A 20,408-nucleotide genomic window follows, 5' to 3' on the forward strand; every position below is an offset into this window, starting at 1 on the left:
ACTGTCTGTACGGAGTTTGTATGTTCTCCCCGTGACTGTCTGTACGGAGTTTGTATGTACACCCTGTGACTGTGTGGGTTTCCTCTGAGTGCTCTGGTTTCCTCCCACAGTCCAAAGATGTACGGGTTAGTGTTAGTAAGTTGTGGGCATGCTATGATGGCACTGAAAATGTGGTGACAGTTGTGGGCTGCCCCCAGCAATCCTTCCTGATTGGATTTGACAGAAACAACACACGTCACTGGATGTTTTGATGTACATGTGACAAATAAAGATGATCTTTATTTTAAAGATTGCTCCAGTGTATTCCTCCCTGATTTGTTTTGATGTTTCAATGCACATGTGACAGATAAATCTCACCTTTACAAACTCTTTAATGTGCAGCATAGCCTGCTTTGTTTACGGGTACCCCTTACTGCTGGTCCAGGAAAGAACGAGGAATGAATATGAACGAATTTTCAGACACCCCTTATCAACGTGCTGCTGCTGCTGGAAGCCCCAGGTGGGTGCGATCTGTCCACGAGCCCTCAGTCGGGACGGCTGTGACTCAGGACCAGTTGAACCTGTAACCTTTGGCTAACATCCAGCTCTCCAAATCCTGGTCCTCCTCCTCCTCCTGCTGCTGTTGCTCTCGCAGCAGTGCCACTAACTTGTCTCTCTGTTCCATCACCTCCAATATTTCACTTCTCATCTGCTCTTCCTCGGCCATTTCTTCCTCTGTTTTCTGGTGCTCTGTTTGGGGAAATGATAACAGGGTGAATAAACTTCTCAGACTAGGAAAGAATGCAGACAATAACTTCAATACTCCTGTCATACTGGTTTGGTGTGGTGGACCTAGGATAGACCGAGGAGTAGGTTATGTTCCCACTCTCCGAAGCTCTGATGGACGTAACCAGAAGACCCAGGAACACTGCTGGGTTCATCGTATGACAGGGCATAGGAGAAAACTCAAATGGCCAAAAGGCCTAATTCTGCTCCTGTGTCTCATGGACTGATTTCTGTGTCTGTGAGAAGTTCAGATTCTTGGTCAGTTGGTAACATGATAACTGGAGGTCACAAACACATGGGATCTGTTACATTCTGATCCACACTGATACAAATGTACAATATCGGTTTCACTCTGATCCACACTGATACAAATGTACAATATCGGTTTCACTCTGATCCGCACTGATACAAATGTACCATATCTGTTACACTCTGATCCACACTGATACAAATGTACAGGATCTGTTACACTCTGATTCACACTGATACAAATGTACAATATCTGTTACATTCTGATCCACACTGATACAAATGTACAATACCTGTTACATTCTGATCCACACTGATACAAATGTACCAGCTCTGTTACACTGATAAAAACCATAAGACCATGAAACAATAAAGTCATTGGAGCAGAAGTAGGCCATCTGGCCCATCAAGTCTGCTCTGCCATTCAATTATAGCTGATCCTTTTTTTCTCTCCTCCTCAACCCCAGTTCCCGGCCTTCTCCCCATAATGTTTGATGCCATGTCCAAACAAGAAGCTATCAATCTCTGCCTCAAATACACCTGGCCTCCACAGGTGCATGTGGCAACAAATACCACAAATTCACCACCCTTTGGCTAAAGAAATTTCTCTGCATCTCTGTTTTGAAAGGGCACCCCTCTATCCTGAGGCTGTGCCCTCTTATCCTAGACTCTCCCACCATGGGAAACATCCTTTCCACATCTACTCTGTCTAGGCCTTTCAACATTCGAAAGGTTTCAATGAGTTCTGAATTCCAGCGAGTACAGACCCAGAGCCATCAAACGTTCCTCGTGTGATAACCCTTTCATTCCTGGAATCATCCTTGTGACCCTCCTCTGGACGATCTCCAATGCCAGCACATCTTTTCTAAGATGAGGCACCCAAAATTGTTCACAATACTGAAGGTGAGGCCTCACTAATGCCTTATAAAGCCTCAGCATCACATCCCTGCTCTTGTATTCTCGACTTCTTGAAATGAATGCTAACCTGGCATTTGCCTTCCTCACCACCAACTCAACCTGCAAGTTAACCTTTGGGGTGTTCTGCACAAGGACTCCCAACTCCCTCTGCATCTCAGATTTTTGGATTTTCTCCCCTTTTAGCACATTCATTTCTACTACCAAAGTGCATAACCATGCATTTTCCAACATTGTATTTCATTTGCCACTTTCTTGCCCATTCTCTGAATCTATCTAAGTCCTTCTGCATCCTACCTGTTTCCTCAACACTACCTGCCCCTCCACCAATCTTCATATCATCTGCAAACTTGGTAACAAAGCCATCTATTCCATCATTTAAATCATTCATATACAGCCGGCTGGTGGCGCAGTGACATCAGATTCGACCCCGGAGTGAAGGTTCCCGAGTTCGAATCCAGTCGGGCCACTCCCGGGCACACTTTCCATCTGTACTGGGTTGAGTGTCGAGCTCACAACTCGGCCTTGTAAAAAAACGAAACTTCGCTGTGAGAAGGACATGGGGGATCACTCACAGAATCTTCCCTCCAAGACAACCACTTGAAAAAGTGGTCGCCGAGGCTCTGGCAGGGTATGGCACACAAAAAAAAATACAGCATAAAAAGAAGTGGTCCCAACACCAACCCCTGCGGAACACCACTAGTCACTGGCAGCCAACCAGAAAAAGATCCTTTTACCCCCACTCGCTGCCTCCTACCAATTGGCTATAACCATGCTAGTAACTTTCCTGTAATACCATGGGCTCTTAACTTGGTAAGCAGCCTCATGTGTGGCACTTTGACAAAGCCCTTCTGAAAGTCCAAATATACAACATCCACTGCATCCTCTTTATCTATCCTACTTGTAATTTTCTCAAAGAATTTCAACAGGTTGTCAGGCAGGATTTTCCCTGAAGGAAACCACACTGGCTTTGTCCTATCTTGTCCTGTGTCACCAAGTACTCCATTACTTCATCCTTAACAATTGACTCCAACATCTTCCCGGCCACTGAAGTCAGGCTAACTGGTCTATAGTTTCCTTTCTGCTGACTTCCCCCTTTCTTAAAGAGTGGAGTGACATTTGCAATTTTCCAGTCCTCTGGCACCATGCCAGAGTCCAATGATTTTTGAAAGATAACTTCTAATGCCACCACAATCTCTAATGTGATCTGCACCCTAGGGTTCTCTTTCAGAACCCTAGGGTGCCGCTCATCTGGTCCAGGTGACTCATGTACCTTTAGGTCATTAGCTTTTTGAGCACCTTCTCTTTTGTAATAGTAACTGCACCCACTTCTCTTCCTTCACACACTACAACATTAGGCATATTGTTAGTGTCTTCCACAGTAACGACTGATGCAAAATACTCATGTAGTTCATCAGCCATCTCCTTGTCCCCCGTTATAATTTCTCCTGCCTCACTTTCTAGCGGTCCTATGTCCACTGTCATTTCTCTTTTACTTTTAACATAGTTGAAAAACTTTTACTATCCATTTTGATGTTATTTGCTAGCTTGCTTTCATATTTCATCTTTTCCCTTCTAATGATTTTTTTAGTTGCTCTCTGTAGGTTTTAAAATTCTTTCCAATCCTCTATCTTCCCATTAATTTTTGCTTTGTTGTATGCCCTTTCTTTTGCTTTTACAATGGCTTTGACTTCCCTTGTCAGCCATGGTTGTACTATTTTACCATTTGAGTATTTCTTCATTTTTTTTGAATACACATGTCCTGCACCTTCCTCATTTTTCCCAGAAACACACACCATTGTTGCTTTGCTGACATCCCTGCCAGCAGCCACTTCCAATTTACTTTAGTCAACTCCCCTCTTATACCACTGTAATTTCCCTTACTCCACTGAAATACTGCTACATCAGACTTTACTTTCTCCCTCTCAAGTTAAACTTAATCATATTGTGATCACTGGTTCCTATGGGTTCTTTTATCTTAAGCTCCTTAATTGCCTCTGGTTCTTTACATAGCACCCAATCCAGTATAGCTGATCTCCTAGTAGGCTCAAAGACAAACTGCTCTAAAAAGCTATCTTAGTCATTCAACAGACTCATTCTCTTGTGATCCATTACCAACCTGATTTTCGCAATCGACCTCTACATTAAAATCTCCCATGACTACCATAACATTGCCCTTTTGACTTGCCTTTTCTATTTCCTGTTGTAATCTGTGGTCCACCTCCCAGCCACTGTTGGGAGGCCTGTATATAAATGCCACCAACGTCCTTTTACTCTTGCAGTTTCTTAACTCAACCCACAAGGATTCAACATCTTCTGATCCTATGTCACATCCTTCTGATGATTTGATGCCATTTTTCACCAGTAGAGCCACACCGCCCCATCTGCCTATGTTCCTATCCCTCCGATAAAACATGTAACCTTGGACATTCAGATCCCAGCTACAACCATCCTTCAGCCACTATTCAGTGATGGCCACAACATCATCCCTGGCAGTCTGTAATAGTGCAACAAGGTAGATAGATGAAGTCAGGCAGGTGTGTGACTGGGAGAGGAGGTTTTGCTCAGAACCTGCTTCCCTTGCTCCTCTTTGGTGGGAGAGGTGAGTGATTTTGGGAGGTGCCTGTGGTGTATGGTCTACACAGAGTACACTGGATGTGGGGAGGGGGAAGGGGAGTGCTCAGGGCAACAGTGAGTCAGCTTCCATCACCTGATTGTACCTAAACGATCTTACCTGGTGCCCAATTATCTCTGGAGAGTACACAGGTGGCTAACAGCCAATTATTTAATTAAACACTGGCAGGAAAAGCCGACAGCTGGTTGCTGATAATTACAGGGGTGATTTAATTAAGAACTGCCATGAGATTCCTTGCTTGGAGGAGCGATGAGTGGCTGCTGAGTTGGCTCGACTGGAAGCTGGCTGTGTTTTGCTTGATGCGTGAATGTGGTTTGGAACCTGTTGAGGGAAAGAGAGTGGGGAGGGAACGGAAATTGCTGGGAGGGGGTCGTGTGGGTCCGGCAATGGCGGACAAGATAAGAGGTGGGGTTAAGGGAAAGAAAGTGGAGAAGGAGAGGGATAGAGACTTGGGACCAAAGGTAGGCAGCTGGGGAGAGGTGGATTATTGTGAAGGGAGAAATAAAGGGAATGAGGAGGTAGTGAGGGGTCGGATGAATAAAAACCAAGACAAAGGGAATAAAAGAATAAGAAATGATAATGGAGAATGCTCTGAAAGTGAGGAAGATGAACAAGCTCAGAGAGGAGGTGTTGTCATAATTAGGTTTAATGAGAAGGCTCAGGGACATATGAAGAAAATTAACCCGTTTGTGCTAACAACAACTCTGACAAATAAGATAGGGGAAATAGTATTTGTAAAAGTCCCTAATGATGGCAACTTATTGGTAAGATGTGCGAATGAGGAACGACTTGAGAAAGCACTCAAGCTAAAAGAGATAGGAAAATGCAAGGTGGAATACACTGGGAGGGTGGGAGCACAAAACAGTGGTTGTAAAGGAGTGATCACGGGGATACCAATGAGTATAAATATGGAGGAGATAAAGAGGAATATCAAAGGAGGGAAAGTAATGAATGTTCAAAGACTGAAAACAACAAAGGAGGGAGTGAAAAAGGAAAGTGAATCAGTATTGATTGAATTTGAAGAAGAAAGAGTGCCAAGGAAGGTGTTCCTGGGTTTCATGAGTTACCCAGTAAGGGTGTATGTGCCAAAACCACTGAGGTGCTATAATTGTCAAAGGTTTGGACACGTGGCTAAAAACTGTAAAAGGCAGAGGAGATGTGCTAGATGTGGGGGTGATCATGAATATGGAAAGTGCGGAACAGGAGTTCAACCAAAATGCTGCAATTGTGGAGGAGCTCATAATGTTGCATATAGTGGGTGTGAGGTTGTCAGATGGGAGACTAAAATTCAAGAAATAAGAGTGAAAAGAAAGATCACTTATGCAGAAGCTGTAAGAATGTCAAGAGAACAGAATAATGCTCCTAATGAACAGGGAGCAATAGGGATACGAGAGATGCAACAAAGAACAAATGACAGGATTTATGTAGACAAAAAGGCTCTAGTAACATTCATTGCAGGAGTGATTAATAGTACGGCTGAGGTAAAGTCAAAAAGTGACAAAATTCAGCTGGTGGTAAAAGCAGCAGTAAACCATTTGGGGTTAGTAGGACTGACATGGGAGGAAGTGAGGGAGAACCTCAGTAGTCAGTCAAGCCAGGAAGTGTCATGTGTTGGTTAACACTAATTATGGTGATTCTTTTACAATGGAATGCAAGGAGCTTACTGGCCAATAGCCAGGAATTCAAGCAATTTATTAAAGAAATGGTTGTAATACCGGATGTAGTGTGTATTCAGGAAACTTGGTTGAAACCAACTTTAGACTTTGTGGTATATGGGTATACAATGATAAGGAAAGATAGAAATCTAGGGGGAGGAGGGGGTTGTGCTATGTTAATCAAGCAGGGTATACCATATAGGGTACTGGAAAAAGGAGATGATCAGGAATACATAGTGGTGGAAGTGTGGGAGAGAGGGGAGGGAGTGGTTATAATTAACTACTACAATCCATGTAAGAGGTTGGATTTGGACAGCCTATTAAAGATACAAGGACAAAACAGACATAAAGTAGTGTGGTGTGCAGATTTCAATGCTCATAGCACAATATGGGGGGATCAGATTACAGATCCAAATGGAAAGGTAATTGAAGATTTGATGGAAGAAAGGGATTTGGTGTGTATGAATGATGGTAGCGGCACAAGGATAGATATAACAACAGGAACTGAGTCAGTGTTAGATATTACGTTAGTGTCTAATACCTTGGCTGGCATTAGTAACTGGGGAGTTTGGACTGCTTCAACAGTAGGCAGTGATCACTACCCAGTTTTGTGTTCAGTGGGTGAAAGAGTTGAAGTAAGACCAGGTGGCGGAACCCCAAAGTGGGTGTTTGAAAAAGCTGATTGGGGTAAGTTCCAGAAGTTGAGTGAAGAAGGGTTGACAAAGATTGATATTTCTGGAAATGTAGATGAATTAAACAGTCAGGTGACTTCAGCAATTATCATGGCAGCAGAAGGATCTATTCCCAGGAGTAAAAATAGGATGAATAGGAAACTGGTAGCATGGTGGACAGAGGAATGTTGTCAGGCTGTAAAAAACAGAAATAGAGCATTCAGGCTAGTTAAAAGAACCCATAATATGCAGCATTTGGTTCAATATAAGAAAGCACAGGCAGTGGTGAGAAGAACTATATGTCAAGCTAAAAGGGCAAGTTGGAGGAGTTTTTGTGACAAGGTAGGAAGAACAACACCTGTGGGAGAGGTATGGGGAATGATTAAGAGGATGGGAGGAGATAGAAGGGAATGGGAATATCCAGTAATGATATCTGAGGAGGAAACGGCAGTCTCCAGTAGGGATAAGGCTGAGGTCATGGCCAAGTCATTTGTACTGATACACAGTTCAGAAAATTTGTCTGAAGAAGGGAAAGAATAATGAGCCAACACCCAGGTGTGTTAAGCAGGAGGGGGAGAACAGATGATATAATTGATGATCCATTTACATTAGCAGAAATGGTGAGAGCAATAAAGAGATCGAGACCAACCTCCCCAGGGAAAGATCTGATATGCTCAGTGATGCTAAAAAATCTAGGAGAAGGAGTGTTCTTGAAGTTGCTGCATTTTTATAACAGAGTGTGGGAGGAGGGAAGATTACCAAGTGCGTGGAAAGAAGCAATAGTAATTCCAATAAGGAAGCCTGGCAAGGGTCTGTCAAAACCCACTAGCTACAGACCAATTGCATTAACATCAAGTATATGTAAGATAATGGAAAGGATGATAACAGAAAGGTTATCATATGAGCTTGAGAAAAGGGGAATGCTGGCAAGTTATCAGAGTGGTTTTAGAAAGGGAAGGAATTCCATGGACTCAGTGATTATGTTAGAGACTGAAATAAGGAAAGCCCAGGCAAATGGAGAGTCAGTAGTGGCAGTGTTCTTTGACATTGAAGAAGCCTATGATATGATGTGGAAGGAAGGATTATTAATTAAACTGCACAAGATGGGGGTTGGTGGGAGAGTTTTTAATTGGATTAAAGATTTTTTGTTTGGTAGAAAAATTCAAGTTCGGATTGGATCAGAATTATCAAAACAGTACATAGTGGAAAATGGCACACCTCAAGGTAGTGTGATTAGCCCGTTACTTTTCATCATTATGATCAATGATGTCTTCACAAAGGTACCAGTGGATATAGGTAGGTCACTGTTTGCGGATGATGGGGCCTTGTGGAAAAGAGGCAGGAACATGGACCATATAATCAGGAAACTACAAGAAGCAATTGATGAAGTGGTGGAGTGGGGTTATGATTGGGGATGTAGATTTTCAGTAGACAAAACTCAAACTGTACTTTTTACCAGGAAAAGGGTTGAGGTAGGGAAGAAGTTAAGGATGTATGGGGTTGAATTAGAAAGGGTTGCATCATTTAAATTTCTGGGAGTTATATTTGATTCACGATTAACATGGGCAGACCATATCAGGAAAGTTGAGGAGAAATGTAAAAAAGTAATAAATGTGATGAGATGTTTGATTGGTAGGGAATGGGGAGCAAGTTGTTCAGCTTTGAAGAGAATGTATGTGGCTTTAGTAAGATCTATATTGGATTATGGAAATATAGTATATGGATCAGCAGCTAGGTCTCTTATAAGGAAACTGGATGTGATTCAGGCTCAGGCCTTGAGAGTGTGCAGTGGGGCTTTTAAAACATACCAGTGTCAGCACTACAGGTAGAAATGGGAATAATGCCTTTGGAACTAAGAAGGATGCAACTGATAGCAAACTACTGGGCTAACTTGCAGGGGCACAATGATTCTCACCCTACTAAAGGAGTGTTGCAGGAGTGCTGGGAAAATGGGAGGTTTCAGAGGGATACCTTTAGTCGGGTAGGGAATGATATCGCGAAAGACTGGAGTGTTTGCTCTAAGGATAAGTCCTTCAGTAGTTTATCCGGTTGTAGCTCCATGGAAGCTTGTATGGCCTGACATAGACTGGCATTTGTTAGAGGTAAAAAAGAAAGAGGGATATAAAACAGATTTGGTAAATGCATTTAACTGTCATGTGATGGAAAAGTATAGTGATTATACTCACATTTATACGGATGGTGCGAGGGAACCTGAAACAGGAGAGACAGGGTTTGGGGTGGTAATACCAGCAAAAGAAATTGGAATCAGCAGAAGAACATCTAATAAGTTAGGGGTGTTTACAGTGGAGATGCTGGCAGTGTTGGTTGCGTTGCAATGGGTGCAGAAAGCCAGACAAGTCAAAGCATTGATATGTTCAGATTCATCCTTAGTTCTAGCAAGTTTAAGGTCTTTTCACACAAACAGTCGGCAAGATGTACTTTATGAAGTCCTTCAGTTAGTTACAAGAATTGCAAATCAGGGAGGTCAGGTAAAATTTCTATGGGTTCCAGCACATGTAGGGGTGAAGGGAAATGAGAGTGTGGATGAGTTGGCAAAGAGGGCGTTAAAGAAAGAAAATGTGGAAATACACATTAGTATCAGTAAAGCAGAGGTTAAGTGTGTAATCTGGGAAAAAGTCAACTGAATGTGGCAAGAAAGATGGGACAGGGAGGGGAAAGGGAGGCATTTATATCAAATACAAAAGAGTGTTGCAGTTACTAGGGTAGGTAATGGAAATGGAAGAGAGGAAATTGTGTGGACTAGGTTAAGGCTGGGGCATTGTACATTAAACAAAACATTGAAAATGATAGGGAAACACCAGACAGGATTGTGTGAGGAATGTCAGGAAGAGGAGTCAGTAGAACATGTAGTTCTGAGTTGCAGGAAGTATGGGATACAGAGAGAGATGATGAGAAATAAATTAAGGGAGTTGGGGATGCAGGAATTCACATTAAAAGGGTTGCTGGGCATGGGTGAGAGAGCACAAGTCTGGGTATTTTTAGCGTTTTTAAGGGGTACAGGGTTTTTTATAGAATATGACGAATAAACAGGAATAGGATACTAGGATGGTCAACAATGGGAGGGTGAAGTGTAGGTTTGTATATATATTAGGTGAAGGGATTTAGAATGTATGTCTAGTGCACATTCTGGGGCAGAGGGTGGTGGTAATGCACCATTAAGCTGGATGCCAACCGCCGTAAAACAAGATACAGACAGACAGACAGATTCCTTGCTCACCTTCCACTTCCATCCGACGGTGAAGCAGCTGCTGTAATCGGCTCTGATGGTCTTCCAGCTCCAGCTCCCGGGCACTGGGAAGGCACAACGGGAAAGAAGTGGGAATGCTGCCAGTTTGGGATCTGCCCTGACGATTGAAACCCCTTCCCCTGTAGATCAACACCATACCATGCATCTCGAATGAACTCAGAATTATGTTGAGACCACAATATGTAGGAACAGAATTAGGCCATTTGGCCCATCGAGTCTGCTCCGTCATTCCATCATGGCTGACATTATCCCTCTCAATCCCATTCTCCTGCCTTCTCCCTGTAACTTTAGATACCCTGACTAATCTTGAACCCATCAACCTCCGCTTTAAATATAAGCAATGACTTGGCCTCCACAGCTGCCTGTGGAAATGAATTCCACAGATTTACTAAAGAAGTTCCTTCTCACCTCTATTCCAAATGGATGTCTGTCTATTCTGAGGCTGTGCCCTCTGTTCCTAGACTCACCTACCAAGGAACATCCTATCCATGTCCACTCTGTCTATCGATATTGATAGGTTTCAATCAGATCCCCTCTCATTCTTCTAAACTCCAATGAGTACAGGCCCAGAACATTAAATCCTCCTCATGTGTTAACCCTTTCATTCCCAGGATCATTCTCGTGGACCTCCTTTAGACTCTCTCCAATGCCAGCACATCCTTTCTGAGATAAGGGGCCCGAAACTGCTCACAATAGGCTTGAGGCCTTGCCTATGCCTTATAAAGCCTCAGAATTATATCATTGCTTTTATATTCTAGTCCTCTCGAAATGAATGCTAACATTGTATTTGCCTTCCCTATCACTGACTTGACCTTTATTAACCTGTAGGGAATCCTGCACGAGGACTCCCAAGTCCCTTCGTGCCTCTGATTTCTGAACTTTCTCCCCAATTAGATAATAAAGTCCTGACCTATCCAATCTTTTCCTATAACTCAGGTCTTCAAGTCCAAGCAACAGCTTTGTAAACTTTCTCTGCATTCTTTCAAGCTTATTGATAAGCACAAGAGATTCTGCAGATGCTGGAAATCCAGAGCAACAGACACAAAATGCTGGAGGAACTCAGCAGGTCAGGCAGCCTCTATGGAGGAGAATAAACAGTTGACATTTCAGGCTGAGACCCTTCATTAGGACTGGAAAAGGAAGGTGCAGAAGCCAGAATAAGAAGATGGGGGGAAGGGAAGGAGTACACGTAGGTAGATAATAGGTGACACCGGGTGAGAGGGAAGATTAGCCCTGCAGATTACAGACATGCCACACCTGCCTATTCACCTCTATTCAGGGCCCCAAACAGTCCTTCTAGTTGAGGCAACACTTCACATGTGAAGCTTCTAGGCTTGTCTACTTATCTGGTGCTCCCGAATTGGCCTCCTCTACATTGGTAAGACCCAATGTTGATTAGGGGATCACTTTGTCCAGCAATCTCGCACAGTCTGCCAAAAGCAGGGTTTCCTGGTGGCCAACCATTTCAATTCCAATCCCTATTACCATATCAATATGTCAGTCCATGGCCTCCCCTTTTGCCATGAGGAGCAAACCTCATATTCCATCTAGATAGCTTCTAACCTGATGCCATGAATATTGACTTCTCCAAGTTCCAGTAATTTTCCCCCTCCTTCGTCCCTCTTCTTCAATTTCCCACTCCGGTTCCACCTCACCTGCTTATGACACCCCCTTGTTGCTCTTCCGCCTTCCCTTTCTCCCATGGTCCACTCTCCTCTCCTATCAGATTCCTTATTCTCCAGCCCTTTGCTTTTTCCACCTCTCACCTCCCAGCTTCTTCCTTCATCCCCCTTCTCCACCCACCTGGCTTCAACTATCACCTGCAGGCTTGTACTTCTCATCCCCACCCATCCTCCACCTTTTTATTCTGGCATCTTCTCCTTTCCTTTCCAGCCCTGATGAGGGGTCTCAGCCTGAAACGTCAACTCTTTATTCATTTCCGTAGATGTTGCCTGACTTGCTGAATCCCTCCAGCGTTTTGTGTGGGTTGCTCTGGTGGTAGATGAGACTAGGTGAGGAGGAAGGAGCAACACACATCAAAATTGCTGGTGAATGCAGCAGGCCAGGCAGCATCTCTAGGAAGAGGTACAGTCGATGTTTCAGGCCGAGACCCTTTGGGTCTCTGCTGCTGCGTTCACCAGCAACTTTGATGTGTGTTGCTTGAATTTCCAGCATCTGCAGAATTCCTCGTGTTTGCGAGGAGGAAGGAGGATGGGTGGGGGAGGGGGGATGAAGTAAGAAGCTAGGAGGCGATAGATGGAAAAAACAAAGAACTGGAGAAGGAGGGATTGGATAGGAGAGGAGAGTGGACCATGGGAGAAAGGGAAGGAGGGAGGAGGTGATCTTTTATTTCAGATTTCCAGCATCCAGAGTCTTTTGATTCTTGATCATGGAAAATGTTCATGTTTGCCAGATCTTGTTCTGTGCAGATTTAGTGCCAATGTTCCAACATGATAAATATTCCATGGTCTTATGAGAGGATCTTGAGAACTTCAGAGGCTTAACAGATGTTACAGGTACAGAGGTACAGTGAAAAATGTGTCTTGCATGCCACCCATGCAGATGATTTCATTCCAGAGTGCGTTGAAAAAGTACAAGGGAAAAGACAAACAGAACATTGAACAGTATAGCACAGTGAAGGCCCTTTGGCCAACAATGTTGAGACGACATTGTAACTCACTCCAAGATCAATCTAACCCTTCCCTCTCACATAGCCATCCATATTTCTTTCACACAGTGCAGAATAAAGTGCTACAGCTGCAGAGGAAGAGCAGTGCAAATAGACAATAAGGTGCAAGACCATAATGAGGTAGATTGTGAGGTCAGGAGTCCATCCGATCATATTGACAGCAGGATGGAATCCGTCCTGGAGCCTGGTGGAATGTGCTTTCAGGTTTTTGGATCTTCTGTCTGATGGGAGAGGGGAGAAGAGAGAATGCCCTCGATGAGTGGGGTCTTTGATTACACTGGCTGCTTTACTGAGGCAGCGGGAAGTGTGGACAGAGCCCACGGAGGGGAGGCTGTTTCCTGTGGTGTGCTGAGCTGTGTCCACGACTCCCTGCAGTTTCTCGCCATCATTGGCAGAACAGTTGCCATATCAATCCACTGGGACAGGATGCTTTCAAAGGTGCATCAATTAAATGGCCAGTTGGGCCTCTGGTCAATGACTCATCCCATTGATACAACTGAAAGAGTGCAGAGAAAGTGTGCAAGGATGTTGCCAGGACTTGAGGTCCTGAGTTATAGGGAAAGATTGAATAGGTTCAGACTTTATTCCCTAGAGTAAAGACATTTGAGGGGAGATTTGACAGAGGTATACAAAATTTTGAGGAAAGATAAGATAAATGCAAGTAGGCTTCTTCCACTGAGGATGGGTGAGGTTAGAACTATGGGTCATGAGTTAAGTGTGAAAGGGGAGATATTTAAGGAGAACATGAGGATGAACTTCTTCACTCAGATGGTGGTGGGAGTGTGGAACGAGCTGCCAGCAGGAGAGGTGGATGTGGGTTCGATTGCAATATTTAAGAGAAATTTGGATAGATACATAGATGGGAGGGGTACGGAGGACTACAGTCTGGGTGCGGGGCATGGGATTGAACAGACTAGACGGGCCAAAGGGCCTGTTTCTGTGCTGTAGGGCTTGTGACTCTACAAGTCCTGCGTGCCCAGCCCTCCACCAAAGCAGCAAGTGGAATACTCACAATATCATGAGTTCAGCTTCGTAACAAACCAATACGTTCTTCTCCATCACCAGCTTGAACCACTTCCGCATGAGCTGAGGTTCTTCCTTTGAGTCAAGCTCTAAGCATCCATACAAAACGGCCAGTTAGAGAGACTTAAGATTCACAGCATAGAACGTAGAACATAGAAAAATACAACACAGTGCAGGCCCCTTGGCCTACAATATTGTGCTGACCTTTTACCCTCCCCTCCCACATAACCCTCCATCTTTCTATCACCCATGTGCCTATCTGAGAGGGCAGCACAGTGACACAACGGTTAGCCCAAAGCTTTAAGGTACCAGTTCCTGCCAATGTCTGTAAGAGGTTTGTACGTTCTCCCCTCGGAATGTGTGGGTTTCCTCCCACAGTCCCAAAGGTGCTCCGGTTCGTAGCTTAATCTGTCATTGTAAATTATCCCATGATTAGGCTAGGTTTAAATCGGGAGTTGCTGACCGACACAGCTCAATGAGGCAGAAGGGGATGGAGAGATGGAGGGAGAGAGAGATGGAGATATGGTGGCATCCGTTAGTCTCGCGAGACCATGGATCTGCGCCTGGAAAGTCTTGCTTCAGTCTGTGTTAGAGCAGCGTCTGTTGTGGCTGTGGAGGCCCACACGGGAGTGACAGTCTTGGCTGCAGTGACTGCACTTGAAGGCGCTGTCCTCCAGTGTTGTCTTGGTGCGAGAGAGGGAGAGTTAGAGGAAGAGATAGAGATAGATAGAGAGACAAAGAGAGAGAGATAGATGGAGAGAGAGAGATAGAGAGACAAAGACATAAAAAGGAATCTTAAATGTTTGACATTGTGGTGTTGGCTGAACTTGGTAATTATCTTGCAGACGTTTGATCACCAATGGAAGTGACGTCCTCAGTGCGCAGTTGGCGTCTCTCTCTGGGAGTGCTCAAATTTATACAGTCCCCTTTTGCTTGCCTCAGTCCTGATTGGCTACCCCTTCAGCTGATTTTTGAATTCTATTGGCTCTTAGAGGTGTGTAGATGACAGCAACTTTGATATGTTTCTTTACGGAGTTATCGATAGAGAACCCATGCTTCAAAAAATTCTGGTGGCAGATCGGTGGACTGAACAGCTTGCTTCCACAGTGTAAGACTACTAAATCACTGGAAGTAGTCACTGAGGATATTTGCAGACATCCTCCTCCCCCACACACAGAAACACCTTTTACAAAATAAGCATTTGAAGCCAAAGACTTTACGAAAGTACATGTCATAATGGCATGATTACACTGTTACATGCTATTGACTTCAGTGTCTTTAATGCTTTGATGAATATTTTGAGGAAGTTGCAGCTCCTGCCCGGTGTGGTGTTAATTGTTTCACAGGATTGTGTGTGGAGTGTAACCCTCCCCCGGGAGGCATCTGAAACCTTCAGTTAACACCGCTGAAGGGATCGTTTGCTTTGCCTCCCTGCATTTCCACTCGGTTGCTTCTATTACAATTCTGCAAAAACAAGAGAATGCTCTGATAACTTGACAGGGGAAACAGGGGCTCCTTGCTGTATGAACAGAAACCCACCACATATTACAAAAATGCACCATTACACCATAAGACATAGGAGCAGAATTAGGCCATTCGGCCCATCGAGTCTGCTCTGCCATTCCATCATGGCCGATTTATTATCCCTCTCAACCCCATTCTCCTGCCTTCTGCCTTCTCCCCATAACCTTTGATGCCCCGACTAATCAAGAATCTATCAACTTCCACTTTAAATACACCAAATGACTTGGCCTTCACTGCTGTCTATGGCAATGAATTTCACAGATTCACCGCCCTCTAGCTAAAACGTTCCTCTTCATCTGTTCTAAATGGCTGTTATGATGAGGATGTATCTGTCTCTTTGAGCTGCCATGTTGTTCTGAGACTGGTCTGAGGGGCTGAGGTCTGTGGTGAGCCCAGTCACCATGGTTGAGCCTTCCCGATGTTGGACTGACAGCCGGTGTTCCTGGGTGGATAGTACAATAAGTACTAGTACTGTGTGGGCACGTGGCCAGGTGGATAAGGCATTGGACTAGCGATCTGAAGGTCGTGAGTTCGAGCCCCAGCCGAGGCACCGTGTTGTGTCCTTGAGCAAGGCACTTAATCACACAGTGCTCTGCGACGACACTGGTGCCAAGCTGTATCGGCCCTAATGCCCTTCCCTTGGACAACATCGGTGCCGTGGAGAGGGGAGACTTGCAGCATGGGCAACTGTCGGTCTTCCATCCAACCTTGCCCAGGCCTGGTTGCCCAGTGAAGACTTTCCAGGCGCAGATCCATGGTCTCGCAAGACTAACAGATGCCTTAAGTACAATAAGATGGACTCTTCAGCTCACAGTCTACTTTGCCCCTTTATTCTGCATTGTTACTGTTTCCCCTTGTATGGTCTTGGTGCACAGTATTGTTATTTATTTCTTTGTTGAGATGCAAAGTGGCCAAGTAACCTACTAACCGGTACAGCTTTGGACTGTGGGAGGAAACCAGAGCACCCAGAGAAAACCCACGTGCACATGAGGAAACCGGAATTGAACTCTGAACTCTAACTGCTACATTACCCTGACACCCCAATGATCTGATCTGTCTGCACACTATGCAAGACAAGTTTTTCACCATATCTTGGCCCAATCTTTGTGACAATAATAAACCAATTTCAATTCTAATTCCAAAAGAATCCAAGTTTGCCTCACCTCAGTGGCTAGTTAACCTACTAACCTGCACATCTTTAAGACGCGGGGAGAGCCCACATGGTCACGGGGATGGCGAGCAAACGCTACACAGACAGCACTGCAGGTTGGGATTGAACCGGAGTCTCTGGCACTGTGAGACAATCTCTACTACCAGCACCTCGCACTCGTCAGCTCTTAAGGCCCAGAACTGTGGCACATCATGGTGGTGTAGCAGTTAGCTTGACACTATGACAGCTTGAGGCATCAGAGTTCAGAGTTCAATTCCAGCTTCCTCTGTAAGAAAACTTGTACACTCTTCCCATGCGTGGTGCGTGGGTTTCCTCCAGGTGCTCTGGTTTCCTCCCACAGTCCAAAGATTGCCGGTTAGTCGGTTAATTGGTGATTGTAAATTGTCCTGGGATTAGGCTCGGGTTAAATCAGTGGGTTGCTGGGTGGTGAGGCTATTTGGACCAGAAAGGCCTGTTCCCACTGTATCTCTAAATACATTGAGAAAAAGCTCCTTTCTTAAACCTCTTCATCTTTCCTCCTTTAAGAACCTCTTTGCCCCTTTCATCAAGTTCCCGTCCAAGGGTGAAGTTTTTGCAGTGTCACTCTCTGTCTCAGCAGTTTGGGATATTTTATTATTTAAAGCTGTACACGAATGCACGTTATGGCATGAGTTGCAAATGTTTTCTTGCTATTTACTGACTAATAGTGGTCCCCATGGGAACTGATATGGCCACTTTAAGCTATTAGAAAAGCACTTTACAACCACATGGAAAAATACATATTAAAATTTAAAAAGGGAATGTTTCTGATTATTTAGTAACCAAATTTTTCTCCAACCAATGAAGTCATAATTTCAGTGGATAAACTGATTTCTACCAGAGCCTGCAACATTATTGAAAGTAGCCATTAACACAAGAGATTCTGTAGATGTTGGAAATCCAGAGCAACACACACAGACCCATCAAGGACCCCCACTACCGAGGACATGCTCTCTTCTTGCTGCTGCCATCAGGAAGAAGGTACAAGAGCCTCACGACACACGCCACCCGGTTCAGGAACAGTCACTACCTCTCAACCATCGGGATCTTGAACCAAAGGGGATAACTTCACTCAACTTCACTTGCCCCATCATTGAAAAGTTCCCACAACCTATGGACTCACTTTCAAGCACACTTCATCTCATGTTCTTGATATTTATTGCTTATTTATTTATTATTATTTCTTCTTTTTGCATTTGCTCAGTTTGTTTGTTGTTGTTGTTGCATTCGGGTTGAATGCCCTACTTTGGTGGTCTTTCATTGATTCTGTTATGGTTATTATTCTATGGATTAATTGAGTATGTCCACAAGAACATTTCTCAGGGTTGTATACAGTGACATATATGTACTTTGATAATAAATTTACTTTGAACTTTGAGCTTTTGAACAAAATGCTGGAGGAAATCAGCAGGACCAGAGGGCACAGCTTCAGAATAGAGGAACGTCCATTTAGAACAGAGATGAGGAGGTAATTCTTTACCCAGAGGGTGGTGAATCTGTGGAATTCATTGCCACATATGGCTGTGGAGGCTAAGTCATTTGGTAAATGTAAATCGGAGGTTGATAGGTTTTTGATTAGTAAGGGCGTCAAATGTTATGGGGAGAAGGTCAGAGAATGGGATTGAGGGGGATAATAAATTAGCTGTGATGGAATGGTGGAAAAGTCTTGATGGACCGAATGGCCTAATTCTGCTCCTATTGTCTAAATGGTCTTACAAATTATGGTCTTATGGTGAATGGAATGAGTTTAGATGGGCATCGTGGTTGGCGTGGATCAGTTGGATCGAATGGCCTCTTTCCATGTTGTACTATTCTCTAACACGTACACACTCCATGCCTTTGGGATGTGGGGTGGGCAGATGGGAGAACCCAGGGAAAAGCTCCAACAGCCACATAGTGAAACTGCACAGACAAAACCAGTGTTTGGGATTGATCCCAGCCTCATCCCATCCTTCCTCCGAGAGGACTGAAATCTTGTTGTGCTTTAGAGGCTTGTATGCCTCAATGACCCAGAGAGCTCTGCTGGCTGGAGTCAGGGCCTTATGCTTTGTCTCTTGGTAGCGTCACCCATGCCAAGCAGGTCAAAGGGTAGAGGCCAGACTAAGAGTGGTCCTCCAAGTTTGGGGGTTCAGCTCAGGGCTAACAACTCTGACTGGTCAAGCAAAATTGTTAAGGAAACAGCAATGAAGAATCCTTCTACATCTGAGTGCGACGGTATTCCTGAGTCTCCACTTGGGCCTGCATGGCCGACAGTAGTGAAAACCGAGAGGAAGCTGCAGGCATGATGAAGGAAGCCATGAACATCTCCATGACCAAGACCAAAGTTGGTTTCTGGAATCAAGGACAGAAAGAGAGGTCTTGAACGCCAGCAGTATAATGGGATGGTAGTCATCCCAACTCCCTGCTGTTTGACCAGTATTGTCCACAGGACATAGGTGTGGCAAGGCTGGAACTCGCAAAGTTGGAGAATACAAGGCTGGAACTTGTAAATCGTTGATTGACACAGTAATTGTAGAGTTATGACATTTCAGGTAATATCAAGGTAAGTGGAGAAGATTTCTCTCCTGTAGTATGAGACTCTCATAGCTGTTATAGTCTGAAAAATGATATTACAAGATTCAACATTTAAAGAGTTGAAAGCTATATTAAATGACCTTGATGGAAGCAAGTTATTATAGTGTGTCACTATTGTAACTGCACTTGTTAACAGTTAGCCTCAGGCTTTCAGTAGTCATAGCAACCTGCAAAAGCCTTGGCTGTGGTAGAGTTCTGACTAAAGTCGGAATGTGTGGCATTACGTTGGGGGTAGAAGAATGGATGCTGTTCGTTCCCACCGCTGGAAACCCAGCATGAAGGTTAAAGGGTGTCTGCTGAAAGCTCAGAGATGGTTCCACGCTGACGTACTCAAAAGCGACAAGGAGCAGTTCTGTAGAATCCTAGGGAGGGATTGGACATGGTGGAGGGTGGGCTACCTCTCTCAGGGAAAATTAATTGGTTTATTATTGTCATCTATACCAGGAGCTTGTCTTGCACACTTTCCATGCAAGAAAAATATCAATAAGCTTTTAAGGGTACAAAGAAAATTTAACAAGGATGTTGCCAAGATTTGTAGATTTGAGCTGCTTAGGTGAGGACTTTATTTCCCTGGAGCTCAGGACAATGAGGTGTGATGGGTGTTCTCTCAATTTCTCCTTCCTGAAGTTCACAATCAATTCCTTGACTTTACTAATGATGAGTGAAAGGCTGGTGCTGCGACACACCTCTATCAGCTGATCTTTCTTGCTCCTGTACACTTCCTCATCATCATCTGAACTTCTGCCAGCAATAGTGTTATCATCAAATTGATAGACACCGATTGAGCTGTGCCCAGCGTCAGAATCATGGGTTAGAGAGGAAAGCAGTGGGCTAAGCACACATCCTTGAGGTTTGCCAGTGCTGATTATCAGCGAGGACGAAATGTTATTTCCAATCCACACAGACTGTGGTCTTTCAGTGAGAAAGTCAAGGATCCAGTTGCAGAGCGAGGTACAGAGGCCCGGGTTTTGGAGTTTGTTGATTAGAACTAAGAGTATGATTGTGTTGACCACTGAGCTGTAGTCAATAAACAGCAGCCTGACGTGGGTATTACTATTGTCCAGGTGATCCAAGGCCAAGCGGAGAACCAGAGAGATTACATCTGCTGTAGACCTAGTGTGACGATAAACAAACTGCAGTGGGTCCAGGTCCTTGCTTAGGCAGGAGTTGATTCTGGCTGTAACCAACCTCTTCACCTCAGTAAATGTGAGTGCCACTGGACAACAGTCATTGAGGCAGCTTAGACACTGT

General features: G+C 44.4%; 1 protein-coding gene across 1 annotated transcript in view; it reads right to left on the reverse strand.

Moving 5' to 3' along the window:
* Positions 1 to 354: 354 nt before the first annotated feature.
* mical2b (microtubule associated monooxygenase, calponin and LIM domain containing 2b) overlaps positions 355 to 20,408 on the reverse strand; it is a 262,965-nt gene continuing 242,911 nt past the window's right edge. The window contains exons 35-37 of the mRNA XM_072272895.1: positions 13,860 to 13,959; positions 10,129 to 10,202; positions 355 to 729 (exon numbers count right to left, since the gene is read on the reverse strand). Coding sequence (XP_072128996.1) covers positions 545 to 729; positions 10,129 to 10,202; positions 13,860 to 13,959 — 359 coding nt within the window. The 3' untranslated portion in view covers positions 355 to 544. The remainder of the gene's footprint in view (positions 730 to 10,128; positions 10,203 to 13,859; positions 13,960 to 20,408) is intronic.

Source organism: Mobula birostris, chromosome 11 (genome assembly GCF_030028105.1).
Source record: "Mobula birostris isolate sMobBir1 chromosome 11, sMobBir1.hap1, whole genome shotgun sequence".
Lineage (NCBI taxonomy): Eukaryota > Metazoa > Chordata > Chondrichthyes > Myliobatiformes > Myliobatidae > Mobula > Mobula birostris.